We start from the raw sequence: 15007 nt of genomic DNA, 5'->3' as shown, positions 1-15007 counted from the left end.
CGGAAGCCTCATCAGAGGAGGAGAGACAAGATATCGTAGAGAAGATACCACGGCTCGAATGACGAAAAGCGAATGGATTTGCAATATGCCTAGAAATACATAATATAAAACTACCTACTCTAATCATTGTTTCCCCAAGTTTGACTTCAATTTACTGAAGTAGCCAGCTCTCCCATCTCTGATCATCCCATTTCTAGTCCGGAACTGAAATAAGGTTACATGAAGACACATGATATGGGCTTATTACTCTGGTAGTACTATATGGAAGTCCTGAAGGCTTTCATATCCGGCTCTAAACCTAACTGTATCTAATATGGCCTTTGACACGGGCCGGGCAGCAGGGCAGCGTCAACGGAGGGGAGGGGTGTTCATGAGCATGAGCACATGCCAGACCACATGGTTCACGTTTATCGCTGCTTGCACTTGCACAGGGATATATATGAGTGCAGCTTGCTGGACCAATCAGAGTGCGTGATGCCGGATGTTCGGGCATAAGCTTGAGAGCCACATATTCGCCCCCCAAGTATTTAAAATCCGGTTGCCCGGAAGAGGCCAATCAAATGCCATAAACGCGGCAAATCGGATCAAGCCGACCAAACACCTACAACAAGTCTGCACCATCTTGATATGCAGCGTGGCAGGTGTTAAAGTTCTCCAATGCCCGGCTCTGGTACCAAGTCAGCTCGCTAGCAGCAACAACAATGATGAAGACGGCAAGAAAATAACGCAAATCAGCATATATATATATCTCTCTCTGGAGGGATTCCATCCTCAATCCGTCACCAGTTGTTTCGTAAAGAACCCATACTTAACCGGAATGACTTTCATTCCAACGCCTGTGACTAACATGTATATAAAGTAAACCCTTGGACGTCTGACTAACCAAATGGGAGCGACTCACGCACCGGGGCGCCGCCGCCTAAGGCAAATGGCGGCGCGAGGTGGGGTGGCCAAGCCGCTACGGTCTGGATGGAAACCTCCCCAACTGAACAATGCCAAACAAGGGCCTGTCTGGCGGTACTGATGCAATGCCGTTTTTTCCTGTCTGTCTGTCTGTCCGTCTGTCAGTAAGTACGTCGTGTCCCAAAAACAGCCAACTGTCCAGTCAATAGTTTTCTACATGCTGCTTTCTGGCTTCGTATCCGGACAGTCATGGCGCAGCAGAACAACATGTCTGTCGCCGGCGAAAGACTTGGTGCTGCGCTGCCGCACAGGGTGGTGTCCCGCAAGCGCCGGCGAACCACAAAAGCCTGTGACGATTGCCGACGGAAAAAGATCAAATGCGACGGGAAGCGGCCGTGTTCGAGCTGCGCCGACTTCAACTCCGGTAATTGCTTCGTTCTTCCGAGAAAATGTTAGAATCCCCTTTCCATAGGCTGACCCTTGCTTGAATTGGACTCCTCCTCCAGACTGCCTGTACACTCGCGTGTCTCAGCGAGAGGGGAGAGACGGTACCAAATCATCGTCATCCCCAGGTATAGAGGAACTGAGAGAGAGGCTCCACATAGCCGAAACTCTCCTCCGCCGGTTCCTGCCGGATGTAGACCTAGCCAGCCTGGACAGCGGCACGCCGGCCTCGTCAGCGGGAAGATCGCCCACGCAGTACTACCGCGCCGGGCCCGACGCTGGTGCTCCGCCGGACTCGGAAACGTCCTCGGCGATCGCCACGACCCCGACGGCAGCCGTCGCCTCCGATCCGTCGTCGTCCCTGGAGAACCACCGCGCGAGGTTCATCCCGCTGGTCGAGAACGCCAACCAGCTGGACCGCACCGACACGGGCGAGTACAACTTCCACGGCATGTCGTCGGGGGCCGCCTTCCTGAACCGGATTACCCAGTACCTGCCGGGTCTGCCCCGGTACGATTCGCGGATGCCCTTCCTGCCGCAGCCTCCGAGGCCTTCTTCTGCGTTTGCAGATGGTCATCCGTCAGAGCGGCAGCACATGAGGAGCCCCTGGTCGCAGCTAGTCAGCCACGGCATCTCGCGACTGCCGCTCCGGCAGCTCGCGCACGACCTCTGCGAGTATGCGTTCAGCCGCGCGTCCTGTCTGCTGCGGGTCGTCCATACGCCGTCCTTCTGGGCGGCGTTCGAGCGGCTGTACGAGGAGCGCCCCCAGCGGTACACGCTGGAACAGCAAAGGTTCGTCGGCTTGTTATTCTCGGCCATGGCTTTGGGGTCCATGTATGATGTCGACGAAAACGACCCGACGAACCCCGACCATTATGCCGTTGCGATTGAACGAGGGTAAGTGGGCCTTTTTTCTTCTTTTTTTCTTCCTTTTTTCCTTCTTCCCTTTCATCTCTTCTTATGATCATATCGTCATCATCATCAACACTCGAGAAGGAAAACCAACACTATGTAGGTACCATTACTACTCCTCCGCGCGGCACTCCCTCCAAGACATCACCGAGTGCTGCGACATGACGACCCTGCAGGCCCTCGTCTTCACCATCCAGTTCCTGCAGGCGACGGGCAACCTGAACGGCTGCCACACCTTCGTCGGCATCGCCCTGCGCGCGGCCCTGCGCATGGGCCTGCACCGGCACCTGCCGCACACCGCGCTGCCGCCGATCGAGGACGAGACGCGGCGCCGGCTCTTCCACACGATCCGCTCCATGGACATCTACCTGTCCGCGACGCTGGGCCTGCCGCTGCTGCTCAAGGACAAGGACGTCGACCAGCGCTGGCCGACCGAGGTCGTCGACGACGAGGATATCACGGCGGAGGGGGTTGTGCGCGTGCCGCCGCCGGGCATGCCCTCGTTCCTCGAGGCCTTCAATGCCCATGCCCGACTGATGCAGATCCTCGCCAAGGTCGTCGAGTACATTTACCCCCCGACGGGCACCGATAAGGGGCCGCGTGACGTCACGTACATGATCAGCGTGGCCAGGATCAAGGAGATCGAGCAGGAGCTGCATGATTGGCAGGGGCGCCTCTCGCCCACGTGGCGGGCAGGGCCGCAGGAGGTTCTGCAGATCACCCGGTATGTAAACCTCCCCAAATCCATTCTTGCATTATGATATCCCCCCCTGCAACAACCCCCTTCGAGGTCACTGTGTCCTGAAACCTGCTGTTGTCCCTCCAGCCGATCGGCAAACATCTGTGCATGACCTCCTGACGAGCTTTCTTTCGTACGGGCGGAAAGCCCAACGTGCCAACCTTGTCAGTACTGTCGCAACACGCTTACTATTGTTGTGGATGTATTGCCGTACCAGTAAGTCCGTTCGTCAGTGACAGCTTTGATGATGTCTTCAGCAAAGTGCGAGGTTGGCACACCGATCCCATTATGGGAATTGGGTGTGGCAGATGATGTACGTGTCTTGGTAGGCATCGGTAGGTCGCAGTGCAGGATCTCTTTCTTATTTGCGTACAAGTGCTCAGCGTAGCAGCACATCCATCACAATGTTACTGGGCGTAGCTTTCCGACACGCTCGGCGCCTCAGAGCTTAAGTAGAAGGAAGAAGGAAACCATGTACTAATTACTTGCTTGCGCCGCCCCGATCCTAGGGTCAAGATCCTCCTCCGCTTCGCCTACGCCCACGTCCAGATGATGCTCTACCGCCCATTTCTCCAGTACTACTCCTCCTCGCAGCGGTCGCCGGCGGCGACGACCGAGCACCACGCCGACGAACGGTACCTGGCGCTCGCGACCGCGGGCATCAACGTGTGCCGCAACATCATCCACATCGGCCTCGAGATCCGGAAGCAGGCCGTCTTGATCGGGCCCTACTGGTTCATCACGTACACGCAGTTCTTCGCCGTCCTCAGCCTGCTGCTGTACGTGGTGAACAACCCGAACCAGCCGGGCGCGTTTGATCTGTTCGCCGACGCCAAGCTGGGCAAGGACTGTATCTCGAGTCTGACGCAGCGGAGTCTTGCGGCTGACCGTGTGACTGTTGCTCTGAATGTGAGTGGTAGTGAAGAAGTCCTGGTGATGGATCTTGGACAACAACAGGTGGACTAATTCAATCCTTCCCGCAGTCGATATTCGATCATCTGCCCGTGCGTTTCAGGTCCGCCGAATTCTCAACGGCACGAGAGAATCCATACGAAGCGTCGAGCTGTGAAAACTCACACACTAGGTTCCTCCCGGGCTATGTCCCTCCGTCCATGCCTACTGCTGCTGCTGCTGCTGCTGCTGCTGCTGCAGGCATAGCCCCACAGAGGCCATGGCATGTTGATGCATCCATATCCTCCCCGGGCAGTCCAACGTCGTCTCGGGGAGTCAGTATGGAAGCGCTCCAGCACGCGCGCCCATTGCAGCAGCAGCAGCAGCAGCAGGCCTTCTCCGGTCATCATCATTACCAACCCACCACGACGAACCCGATGGACTTCCTGCTGAACGACCCCTTCGAATACCCCGTGCTGCCTGGGGTGAGCCTTGCGGACGATGGATTTGGGAGCCTCCATGACAATCTGCAACTGCCGCTCTATGAAGCTCAAATGGATTTGGAAGGACAGTTCCTGCACTCCCAGGACATGTAGGTAGATCTGGCGATGACACATAAGTCATTTTGCCACCCCGGATCCGGACAATGTAAAAGTTGTGCATTTGGTCAAGAATCCGCTTTGATCGCTTGGCATACTAGGCTAGTGGTGATTTTGAAAGAGTGTGATCCCGTAATCTGAAGGGGAACAACTTAAGCTTACCACCCGTCTTCTTAAACGACTAGGCCGCAGGCAGGCTACCACGCCGGAGCACTCCGGATTTGAGGATTGGCGATCAAAACGATCAACTATCTGTTCAATCTGACGTGGATCGCCGTTTCAGGCTTGCTGTGCGAGAATTGCGGTTTGCTTCGTGACACCTCCCCTGAGCAGGCAGCGCAGCAGCCTATTGGGAATCTACGGAACGGCACCAAAAGCGAAACTAATACGTTAAGTAGCATATCAGAGAGGAAGTAATAAAAATGAAGGTATACTATCTGCCCCCGGAGCTGAGTTGCTTTGAAGAAGAGGGCAGTTCAGGGGGTCCGAAGGTCGAAAAGTTCGAGGTTCCCGCATCAGGGCTCACCAACGATCTTCTTGTCAGCTCAGCTCTCACGCACCGACGAAGCGACCGGAACAATTCCCAGCCGACACGAACATTTCTTGGGTATAAATACCCCTTTCCAGAGGGATCCTCCTTCATAATCAATCTTACCAGAAGAACTCACTAGTCCATTTCTCTAAAGATTGCTAGAACCCCCCCCCCCCCCTTTCTTTGCCTGATCGAACCTCAATTCCAAGATGGCATCTGCTTCTCCGACAAACACGGTCTACCTAGTGACAGGCGCGAATAGGGGCCTCGGCCTCGGTCTCGTCAAGGCGCTCCTGTCTCGCCCCCACACCACCGTCGTCGCCACCGTCCGCAACGACGAGACGGCTGACGGCCTGCGACAAGAATTGACACACACCGGCGCCGGGAACGGCAGCAGGGCTGAGGTCGTCGTGCTTGACTTGTCGACCGCCCCGACCCGCGAGCAGGTCCTGGCGGCCGTCCCGCTCGCCCTCGCCGACCGCATCGACGTCCTGATCAACAACGCCGGGCGCATGGTGCCCATGCTCCCCATCGCGGACGCCGCCACCGTGGACCTGCGCGCCGCGTTCGAGACCAACGCCATCGCGCCGTTGGCGCTGTTCCAAGCCCTGCGGCTGCGCATGGTGATGACCAGCCCTAAAACCCAATAGCCACCCTCCGAAAGTCATCATGGTCAGCTCGAGCGTCGGCTGCATCACGGAGCAGGAAGCGCCCGGCGGCGCGTACGGCGCGAGCAAGGCGGCGCTCAACTGGATCACGCGGGCGCTGCACAACGAGAACGAGCGCGGCGGACTCGTGGCCGTCGCGCTCCACCCGGGCTGGGTCCAGACGCGCGCGGGCGCGCACGCGGCTTCGGAGTGGGGGTTCCAGGGCCGGCTGCCCGAGACGGTCGAGGGCAGCGTCCGGGGCATGCTCGAGGTGATTGACAGGGCGACGCGGGAGAACGTGTCGGGGAAATGTGTCACGTACAAGGGGGGAGGAGCTGCCTTGGTGAAAAAGGAGTGTTGCGGTGGAGAGGGAGATGCGTGTTTGCAAGTGTCAATCATTCCTTGTCTTTGGTTTACCCCTGAGTCAATGCGTTGGTGACAACTTGATCCATGGTACTTTGCGTTTCTCGTGACATTAATTGCATTCGAAATGCAGCGACAGTTGATTTTCTTCTCATGTACGCTCCTGTTAATATTTGTCCTTATCTCGGTCTGGTTGAAGGCAAGTCTCCAATCGCTGTGCCCCTTGTATCGGGGGGTATGCCCCTGGATTAGCTAGATCACCCAAATTGGCGTGCAAGAAGAATGGAGGGAGGGGCATTTTGCTCTACTGCTATCATCCATCACCCGCTTGGCCAGTCCTTCAAGACCATTGCTGCTGCTTCGCCTTCTTCAGAAGAATCGACCACGTATCGCGACTCCAAATGTTTCGCAATATACTGCAAGAATTGCTTACTGCTAGTGACCGAGAATTGATCCACAGGAGGATGTGGCTGGTAAGTTTTCTCTATCGGCGATAGCCGTGAAGACCCACGTTTGAGGGTTGACGTCGTTGGTGGAGAGCTGTTCTTTGAGAGTTGGCAGCACCTGATCCTCCAAAAACCTTCTCATGCAAATCTCCTGGCATCGTATCACACTTAAAGGTCATCTTGCTTGTCCAGTACATCTGCGGTAATTTTAAATATATAAAAGGAAGCATCTAAGTGGCCGGCCATCGAACAGGAAACAGCACCCTCACAACACCTCTCTTCTGAACCCCTCTCACCCCCACCAGAAACCACACAACACCAGGAAGATGAGCGACACCACCAAACTGCTCGACTTCCTCCAGCAGAGGGTCCCCGCGGACGACGCCTCCCACAAGATGCTGTGCACCACGGTCCTGCCCGCGCTCGTCGACGCCGTCGCCGACATCGCGCGCGTCCTGCGCGCCGCGTCCGCCGTGTCGCAGGTCGGCACCGCCAACGCCTTCGGCGACGACCAGCTCAACGTCGACATCTCGAGCGAGGAGGCCGTGCGCAAGGCCCTGGACAGTTGTTCCGCCGTGGTGACGGCCAGCAGCGAGGAGGACCCGGTCGAGAAGCCGAATGGGTGCCGGCCCGAGTGGCCGCCCGCGCACGCTGAGGACGACGCCCGCGAAGAGGTCTACACGGTCGCGTTCGACCCCCTCGACGGCAGCTCCATCATCGCGCCCAACTGGTCCGTCGGCACCATCCTCGGCGTCTGGCGCGGCGCCTCGGCCCTGCACCAGAGCCCCAAGCAGCGGCAGGTCGCCGCCGTCCTGGGCGTCTACGGCCCGCGCACGACCGCCGTGGTCGCGCTGCGGATCCCCGGCACATCACCCCTGTGCTTCGAGGTCGCCGTGGGCGAGCAGGGTGCCGATGATTCACTGGTGGTGCGAGCGGACGTGAAGTTCGCCGACGCGCCCTTCAAGACGCGCTACTTCGCGCCCGCCAACCTGCGCGCCGCGGCTGAAGATGAGAACTACATGAAGCTCGTGACGCACTACATCCAGAACAAGTACACGCTGCGGTACAGCGGGGGGCTGGTGCCGGACGTGGTGCACGCCCTGGTCAAGGGCCACGGCGTCTACGTGTCGCCCGTAACAGCCGCCAGCAAGGCGAAGCTACGAAGGCTATACGAACTGTTCCCTCTGGCTCTCATCGTCGAGTGCGCTGGTGGTAAGGCGATCGACCCTGCCACGGGCAGCGATATCCTGGAGCACGCGTCGGTGGACACGGACGAGCGGGCGGGGCTCGTGTGTGGCACGGCGGAGGAGGTGGAGTTTGTGAGCAAGTCATTGTTGGGTTGATTGCTACTGGCAAATCTAAAGAAGAAGAAAAAGTGAGAACTAAAATAAACGACAGGTTCGTTGACACACCTATATCATGGCACGCCAATAGCATACCTTATAAAAGTCTAGATGACAGCTAGAAGTGATGAATGCTGGGTTGCTTAATGTATGCCTGTGACGAATCCATGAGTCATGCGCGTCCTTTTTCTTTCGACCGTTCCTCCTCTCAATTCAACATCCCCAATACGTGAGTATATACATCATCTCAACTTAATGCAGAGGCACTGGCGAGACCATGTCCAGCCACGCCGTCCACAGCGCCAGACCCCAGGACGTACTCGAACATGGAGTTTCGTGGTAGCTCACTGTGCAACATACCACGTGTGCAAAGGGGGGTGTTGAAATAGCCACGAGCAGGGCTCATGCCAAGACAACGCCTCTTTTCATTGACTGCACTATCCGGTTGGAAGACCTGGAGAGTGGTATGTTTCGTCTGAGCTGACCTAGCATGAATCGAGAGAGAGAAATTTAAAACAAGAAGAAAACGGCCTGGTGTCGTGTATGTTTCTGGAGCACAAGGGGTCCAACTGGAGATTTACACCTATGTCCCTCTTGGATATGTATAAGTAAACACGGTCATCTTGAACAATACACATAGGGCTGATTCATGACTAATACCCTCGCTGGAGAACCCCTCGTGTAAGTGTGTGCGCTTTTTTGTTTTAGTTTTGATCTCTTTTTTCTTCTTATTCTCATTTGTATATAAGTATTTACGAATGGAGTGATTGGTGCCTGCCACTTCACTTAGATATATAAAAGGGAATAGAGTTCTAGGTACTTACTACGATTGCTAGCAATAAGGAGCATTGAGCGGTACGAGATTCTTGAGACGACTATATAAGCGTTGTAAAGATCATGGCTGTGTTCGATGGAAGCTTGAATGTCACGCCGGCTCAGATAGTGTCTCCTCCTCTTGCTTGCGGCGGACTTTGGTTGCGTTAGATGGTTTGATCTATATTCTTTCATCTTGATAGGAAGGTTCCCACATTCCATAGACTCCCATTGTTAACTGGCATCCCCATGAGAAAGTCAAAGAAAGGAGCAATCCTTTCCGGAACATGTACAACTGGAGCAGAAGGAGCTAGGGACGCGGCTGTTCGTTGGGGTCAAACACATTTCGCGCGGAGTGTTCTACTGGCCTGGATGTAGTGGTTGAAACAACTTCCTGTGGAATATTTGCTAACTACGACGAAGAGCAGCGAAACCAGGCTCCCTTGGGCAGTAGCACCCCAGAGCAGAGCATGATCACGAAACAACCGTGTCGACGAACCCTCAGAACGATCACGGTTTCCCGGCCTGCAACAACAAAATCCAGCAATTAAAAGGAGAGCCAAGCTCGTGAAAGTGGATATGACCAGCACTCAACATTTGTCATATCCGGGGGTGGGAGAAGAACTCACACTGCTGCAAATTCAAACAGCCGATTGCTAGGAGCAGCTGACACGGCCGCAGGTGTACTTGCCGGGGTCTATCCTTGGCCTGCTCCTGAGTTTCATGAGGTATAGAACGGCGTCCATTCCAAGGGCCTTGACTTTGGCCCCTATCCCGGCCCCATGGTCGTAGATGAAATGATATGGAAGATCGACTTCTCACTTATGATCGAATATTATGCCTTCAGCTACCTTGACATCGCCGCAGCCGTGCTGGTGGTGATGATAGTAGCTGCTGATGCTTCTGAGGCCGGCTCCCTCGGCTCTTGTCTCTGCCTCCGCCCTTGCCGACTCGTTGTCGAAGCCGAACTGGAAGTCCGGGCTGATGCGCGGATGGCCTCCTGGACCGTGTCGCTCAGGATCTTGGCCCGGCAGAGGGGCGACCTCGACCTCCTATTGCATCTCGACCAATCATGTCGGATGGAAACCGATGCCGCTACCAGCATCGGAGGGGTTAACGCCGGCGAGGTGGCAGAGTGCCGGGACGATGATACCCGGCGAGGAACAAGAGCAGGAAGAAACGCATGGCTGTTTAGGCCCCAGAGTTGAGGAGCGCGGAGTGTATGATGACGATATTAGTTAAAATAGAGAGGAAGCAAGGGAAACCTTTGAGATAATTCTCAGAATCTTTCGCAGTCTCCGTTTCAGTAAAAGGATATCAAAATGTCTCTGTTATCGAAATATGTGAGTAGTATAGGCTTTTGATGGTGAAGAAGTACGACGGAGTTTTCTTCATTGCTTATATTCAAGGACAACGTCTTTTCCTGTTTGGCCGTTTAACTTGGATATCTAAGAAGAAAACCGTGTGTACAGCGAAGGAGCCCAGTATTATTGATGATATCAGGGCGCCAGGGCGGGAGTACTTTTGAAAATTCGATGGTTTTTTCTGGGGTTTTGGGGTGTTTTCTAGTTGGGAGCAAACCTGCTCGTTGCTCACGACAATTCTCTCGTTTCTGTCCGGCTGGCATAGTATCAGAACCGAAGCCGAAGGAAGAGGGGGAAATACGAACGAGGTCGGCTGTGCATTCCAGGAACGATCCCTACCGACTCAGCCGATGGACTTCGATTGATACTGGGAAGAAGACACACCTATGTTCCCCTGGTTTCGGCGAGCACCCTCTAGACATAAAGACGCACGGTCAGGATGCTGAAACTGGTACAAAACAATTGCTAACAGGTTGAGAACCAACATCAGTGTTAGTAAGAACTGCTATGATTTTGAGGTATTCATGAAGGGTTCGATTCCGCAAAGTATGGAGGTTGAAACTGAATGTTTCCGGGTGTTTCACATCTCTGAGTCGAGAATGCATCGAGGTCATGATATCTATGTGGTCGGAAGTAAGTATGCAATCTTGTTCCCCCTATCAAGGTTGGCCTCCAGATGACTTTCTGGGATTTCAAGCTTTTACTGCCACGTCGCACAGAGTGACCTGCTATTTCGGGCAAGTTCTTTCTTGTCGTGGCCCCTGGAAATGGTATCAGAAAAACGAGCCAAGAAGCATCCAAGGCTGGTAGCTGTGGGATCGCGAGATAAACAACAGCCGGAAGCCGATGTATTATCTTTCTTTCTTCTTGCTAATACAAGTCTTCTCTCGTCACGGCTTTCTGTGGTGCTCCTCAACCTGTGCATTCTGAGTGGTTCGCCTTGAGGCGTTTCAGGTTTGCATATGGTGTTCTGTTTTAGTAGGAAGTAGTGCAAAGTGGTGTGTTGGGGGTTGTGGCTATGTCGCGAGATATTTGTCGTCCTTAGTGTAGGAGGGGGGCCAGTTGTTTTAGTGGAGTTGGATGGGGCCAGGATCGCAGAGTTAGTGGAATCCGGGGTCTGGGGGAGGACCAGGGTCTGGGCCACTCAGATTGCCCGCATTCGCCCTCTTGCAGTTTGGGTGAGATGAGATGGCACGGTTTGTCACCTGATGCCGTGAGGGGAAGTTGCGGCAGAGCAAGGCAGGGGGTCACACACCAGACACACACACACGAGCTCATGCCTGTATTGTACAGACGAAAAAGAGAGAGAGAGAGAGAGAGAGAGCAAGTAAGGCAGGAGGGAGGGAGGAGTAACAGTAGTAGGCGCCCTGCGTGCATGATGTATGTAACATGGCCACGGTTCGGTCTCGTGTTCGGGCGTTGATTCCCTTTTAACAATCTCAATGTCCAACCTCCAACTCCTGACTCTGTTTCCCCTCTTCTCTTCTTTCGCTCAACATGTTCATCCATGGGTCAATTGTTCCTTGAAAAGACCCCGTTTAACACCTTCTGCCGATAGCAATTGGGGCTTGATATTGTTAGCGGCAACGACAACCTGCTGCTGACAGCTTCGAACTTTATGTGGAGGGCAATGGTCCGCCGCGCCAGCTGCATCGAATCGACCTAAACTCTGAGGACCTTTTCGGCCTGACGTCCCCCAAGAGCAATCTGTCATCTCACTTTCAATTGCAGTGCATAATGCATCCCAATTGTCCATTCCTTCCCTCGTCCCCTCAGAATCATCAAGAGTCACTTCGAGCATCATTAGGAACGATAGCAACGGTCTTCCATGGTTCCCTCAAGTTGAAGGGCACGATTGACCACATCCGCTTCCTGGCAACCAACACCAGCATGATCAACCCCGGCTTCCGCGGCACGTGGTGCGACTCGACGTGAGGGATGGCTCCAACGCACGTCAACCAGAGGCAGGATCGATTCCTATCAGTCTGTTTTGCCATAGGCGATGGTGGCTCAAACTCCTTTCCTTCACCATCCCCATCATGGCGCAATTCTCATTGCTCGTTCTGATGACAGCGGTGTAATTGGCCATCGCTGTCCCGAAGCAGAACTGCATCTTCATACAACGTTCCGTGCATGTGCACTACTCGCGTGTAATTTCTTCCCTCCAGATCGTTTCACTTGAAACCATTGGAAGATACATCGCTCTCTCACTTGGAGTCCTTCCTTGGGGGAGCATGCTGTTTCTCACTTGAAAAATAGATGCACGCGCTGTGCTATGAACGTTCATGCCAAGGGTATGAGCGATCACTCGCCACTATGCGCAAGAGAGCACCAGGTGGTAGAGAATCAAGTGGGTGAGCCGGTCCAAGTTATGGATGCAGGATACCGTCGAAAGGGCGTCCCTTGTTGTTCAATGCCGATTGCTTTTGCCCTTCGTTGAGACGTTGCCGAGCATCATCGTTCTACTCGAGATCCTTGAGATTCGTGGGTTCGAGTGGGGGCGATTCCCAGATGAGCCATCGACAGGACGTTCCTGTTTTCTTGCAATCGAAGCTGTCAATTTTGCCAAGAAGGGTGTGCCAATCGTCCATCAGTCGCAAGTGCTGGAGTTGAGGGTCCCTAAGTAGAGTTGTCAAAGTTGACTGGGTTGGGATGTTGAGAGGATGGCGTCTATTCGCAGCCGCAATTTGGTCGCATACAAAGGAATACATACACAAAGGGAACGAAAAAGGGGTTTGGGCAGGGAGGGAGCAGCACCCGCGAGCTTAATAGTCCCGATTTGCCTACCTCCTCCCGTGTGGATCACCGAGAGTCATCGTGACCTGATCCGACCAAGCAATCAACCCACCCAGAACTCCTCCTACTGGGAAAGCGGGCCTACGCTACTTACATACACACATACGACGGGAACTACTACTCCATCCATTTCATCTTAGATCGGTCTCAGCAGCAAAAAAAGCAAATGGGAGAAAGGAGGAAGAGAAGGTTTTCGCTATCATAAGATCGTCAGTCCATGGAGGACAGCCTACAGTGTCCACACGTTGCCATCCCCGATACGTGATTGGGTTGATGAACGCAGCCGGGCGGCGGAGCGGAGTTAAGTGGGCCTTCAATCGACGAGAGCGCCATTGACTTTTTGGCCATTTTGCGGAGAAAGAGGAGAAAAAGAGATGTAGGGAGAGCTCAGAGCACCAGGCGAGCCAAGATGCGAGAGATAAGGGACAAAGCCGGGGAAGGTGGACATTCCACACAAGCGTGGCTGCGTGTGGTCGAGGTAGGTCGAGGTACCCAGTGCAGAAGCCAGTGCATCCTGGCTGGGTGTCTTGCTTTCTGCTTCGTGTTGTGTGTGTGCTGTGGATGCGGCTTTGTTTTTTCTCTGTTATCTAGGAGGCCGAGGATAACGAAACAGTTGGGGTGGGTCTGGTCCGGGAAAAAATCTAAAAAAGCCCTCACCAAATCGCCCCCCATCTGTCCGCCAGTGTGAGACAAGGACAAAGAAGCCATCGTGAAGAGGCGGTTGGGCTGTCAATTGAGTTGTCCATGCATGTCAAAAGATTGACGAAATGGTATTTCAATTAGGAAAGATTCCTCGGGTAGTCCCCCGTACCAGTTGAAGTCAATTGATCATCTCAAGCTCAATTGCAGTCTATTGGGCTTGTCGTGGTGAATCTAGCCGATGGAAAACAATCAATATCACATATGTCAACATGCCAATTCCAAGAATGAAGTCATGGTCAGATTGAATATCAGAACAAATAAAAAAGGTGAAGATTTTGAGCCGTATCCAAGTCGAAGGAGGTGGGTTCAGGGAAAGATGATGGTTGTATTTTACAGGTCCCGCAGTCGACTTTTTGACACAGAATATCCCCATCTCCGGCCACTTGTCTACAAATGATCTCAATGCTATGCAAGTCTACCCGCGCCAAATGCCCTTGTTCTATTCCCCAGGACATATCTACCACTATTAGTCTATGCTGGTTGGTGTTCCCTTCAATCGACACACGGCAAGCACGCAAGCCTGCGGCCATGGGAAGGCGACAGGAGTATGTCGTCTACATGGTGCAGGAGCAGCATTGCCTCTAGAGTCGCTCTTCACACGACGCTTATCAGACTCGTGGTGTGGGTCCAGCCTCCGAAATTGGAGAATGCGTTTAGGTCTGTTGGGATGCAGGTTAGCATGTTTGGATTTTATAGGACGCGACCGAGCATGGATAGATATCTCGGTCGGCGGAAGAGGGGCCGTTATCAGCAGGCGGTGAGCACGTACGAACTTGGCCATGAGGGCAACCATGAGATCGAAAAGACCGATGGCCTCGACGAAGGCGAAACCCAGAATGGCGTAAGAGAAGAGCTGGCCACGAAGAGCAGGGTTGCGGGCGACGGAGTTGAGCAGAGCGGCGAAGACGAGACCGATACCGATACCAGCACCGGTCAGACCGATGGCGGCGGAACCCATACCCAAGTTCTTGGAGACCTCGACCATGGCCTGGGCGATCTCAGAAGAGTAGGCGCGGCGGGTCTGGAAAGCCTGGCGGGTGGTGGCGTTGACGATCTTGGAGGCCTGCTGGCGCTTGACGGTCTGGAAGGCGTTGCCTGTACGAGGGGTGAAAAAACATCATTGATTAGCCAATTGGTCGACGATTAATGAATGGATGGCCATTGAGGCCATTGCCGATGGAAGCAGAGCTTTCTTTCGCTGTGCGTGAAGCTGTAGAGCTTGAATGCTCATCAAGCTTCGCGGGCATGGGTAAAAATTTTCACGTACTGGTCATGGTGCGCTTGGCGGCAGCGGCAGGGACCTGAACTCGCATGGCAGGTCGGGCGACCTTGGAGCCCATGGAGGAGGCGAGGCGGGAAGCAGCAACACGAACGGAGGCCATTGTGATGGATTTGGGTTGAGAGGAGATGGTGGTGGTGATGCGGGAAAGATGGATAGCTTGAGATGGATGGGAAGGGAAGATTGGATCTGGAGGCAAAGAGCTTCTTGACTGGTGTGGGAAGAAAGGAAAGG

The 15007-nt window shown here is 54.3% G+C and overlaps 6 protein-coding genes across 6 annotated transcripts; 5 read left to right on the top strand and 1 right to left on the bottom strand.

Moving 5' to 3' along the window:
- Positions 1-1120: 1120 nt before the first annotated feature.
- Positions 1121-4485, top strand: PG994_012725 (fungal-specific transcription factor domain-containing protein; the record flags this gene model as incomplete). Its single annotated transcript, XM_066864134.1, has 5 exons — positions 1121-1327; positions 1376-2244; positions 2363-2983; positions 3508-3917; positions 3956-4485. The coding sequence occupies 5 exons, from the start codon at positions 1121-1123 to the stop codon at positions 4483-4485; spliced, it is 2637 nt and encodes an 878-aa protein (XP_066710282.1).
- Positions 4486-5229: 744 nt separating this feature from the next.
- PG994_012724 (uncharacterized protein) lies at positions 5230-5670 on the top strand (the record flags this gene model as incomplete). Its single annotated transcript, XM_066864133.1, has 1 exon — positions 5230-5670. The coding sequence occupies one exon, from the start codon at positions 5230-5232 to the stop codon at positions 5668-5670; it is 441 nt and encodes a 146-aa protein (XP_066710281.1).
- A 19-nt stretch (positions 5671-5689) lies between these two features.
- On the top strand, positions 5690-6106 carry PG994_012723 (short chain dehydrogenase/reductase family oxidoreductase; the record flags this gene model as incomplete). The annotated part of the gene is made up of 1 exon (XM_066864132.1): positions 5690-6106. One exon carries the CDS (start codon positions 5690-5692, stop codon positions 6104-6106), a length of 417 nt encoding a protein of 138 aa, XP_066710280.1.
- Positions 6107-6802: 696 nt separating this feature from the next.
- PG994_012722 (carbohydrate phosphatase) lies at positions 6803-7819 on the top strand (the record flags this gene model as incomplete). The annotated part of the gene is made up of 1 exon (XM_066864131.1): positions 6803-7819. The coding sequence occupies one exon, from the start codon at positions 6803-6805 to the stop codon at positions 7817-7819; it is 1017 nt and encodes a 338-aa protein (XP_066710279.1).
- Positions 7820-9414: 1595 nt separating this feature from the next.
- Positions 9415-9840, top strand: PG994_012721 (uncharacterized protein; the record flags this gene model as incomplete). The annotated part of the gene is made up of 1 exon (XM_066864130.1): positions 9415-9840. One exon carries the CDS (start codon positions 9415-9417, stop codon positions 9838-9840), a length of 426 nt encoding a protein of 141 aa, XP_066710278.1.
- Positions 9841-14147: 4307 nt separating this feature from the next.
- Positions 14148-14876, bottom strand: PG994_012720 (ATP synthase protein 9; the record flags this gene model as incomplete). Its single annotated transcript, XM_066864129.1, has 3 exons — positions 14148-14153; positions 14264-14589; positions 14762-14876. The coding sequence occupies 3 exons, from the start codon at positions 14874-14876 to the stop codon at positions 14148-14150; spliced, it is 447 nt and encodes a 148-aa protein (XP_066710277.1).
- Positions 14877-15007: the final 131 nt, after the last annotated feature.

The sequence above is a fragment of the Apiospora phragmitis genome, assembly GCF_038363925.1.
Source record: "Apiospora phragmitis strain CBS 135458 chromosome Unknown utg000010l:1.0-9815664.0:9184709.0-9829525.0, whole genome shotgun sequence".
Lineage (NCBI taxonomy): Eukaryota > Fungi > Ascomycota > Sordariomycetes > Amphisphaeriales > Apiosporaceae > Apiospora > Apiospora phragmitis.
Note: the sequence above shows the minus strand (reverse complement) of the source record. Positions and strands in the feature narration are given on the sequence as shown.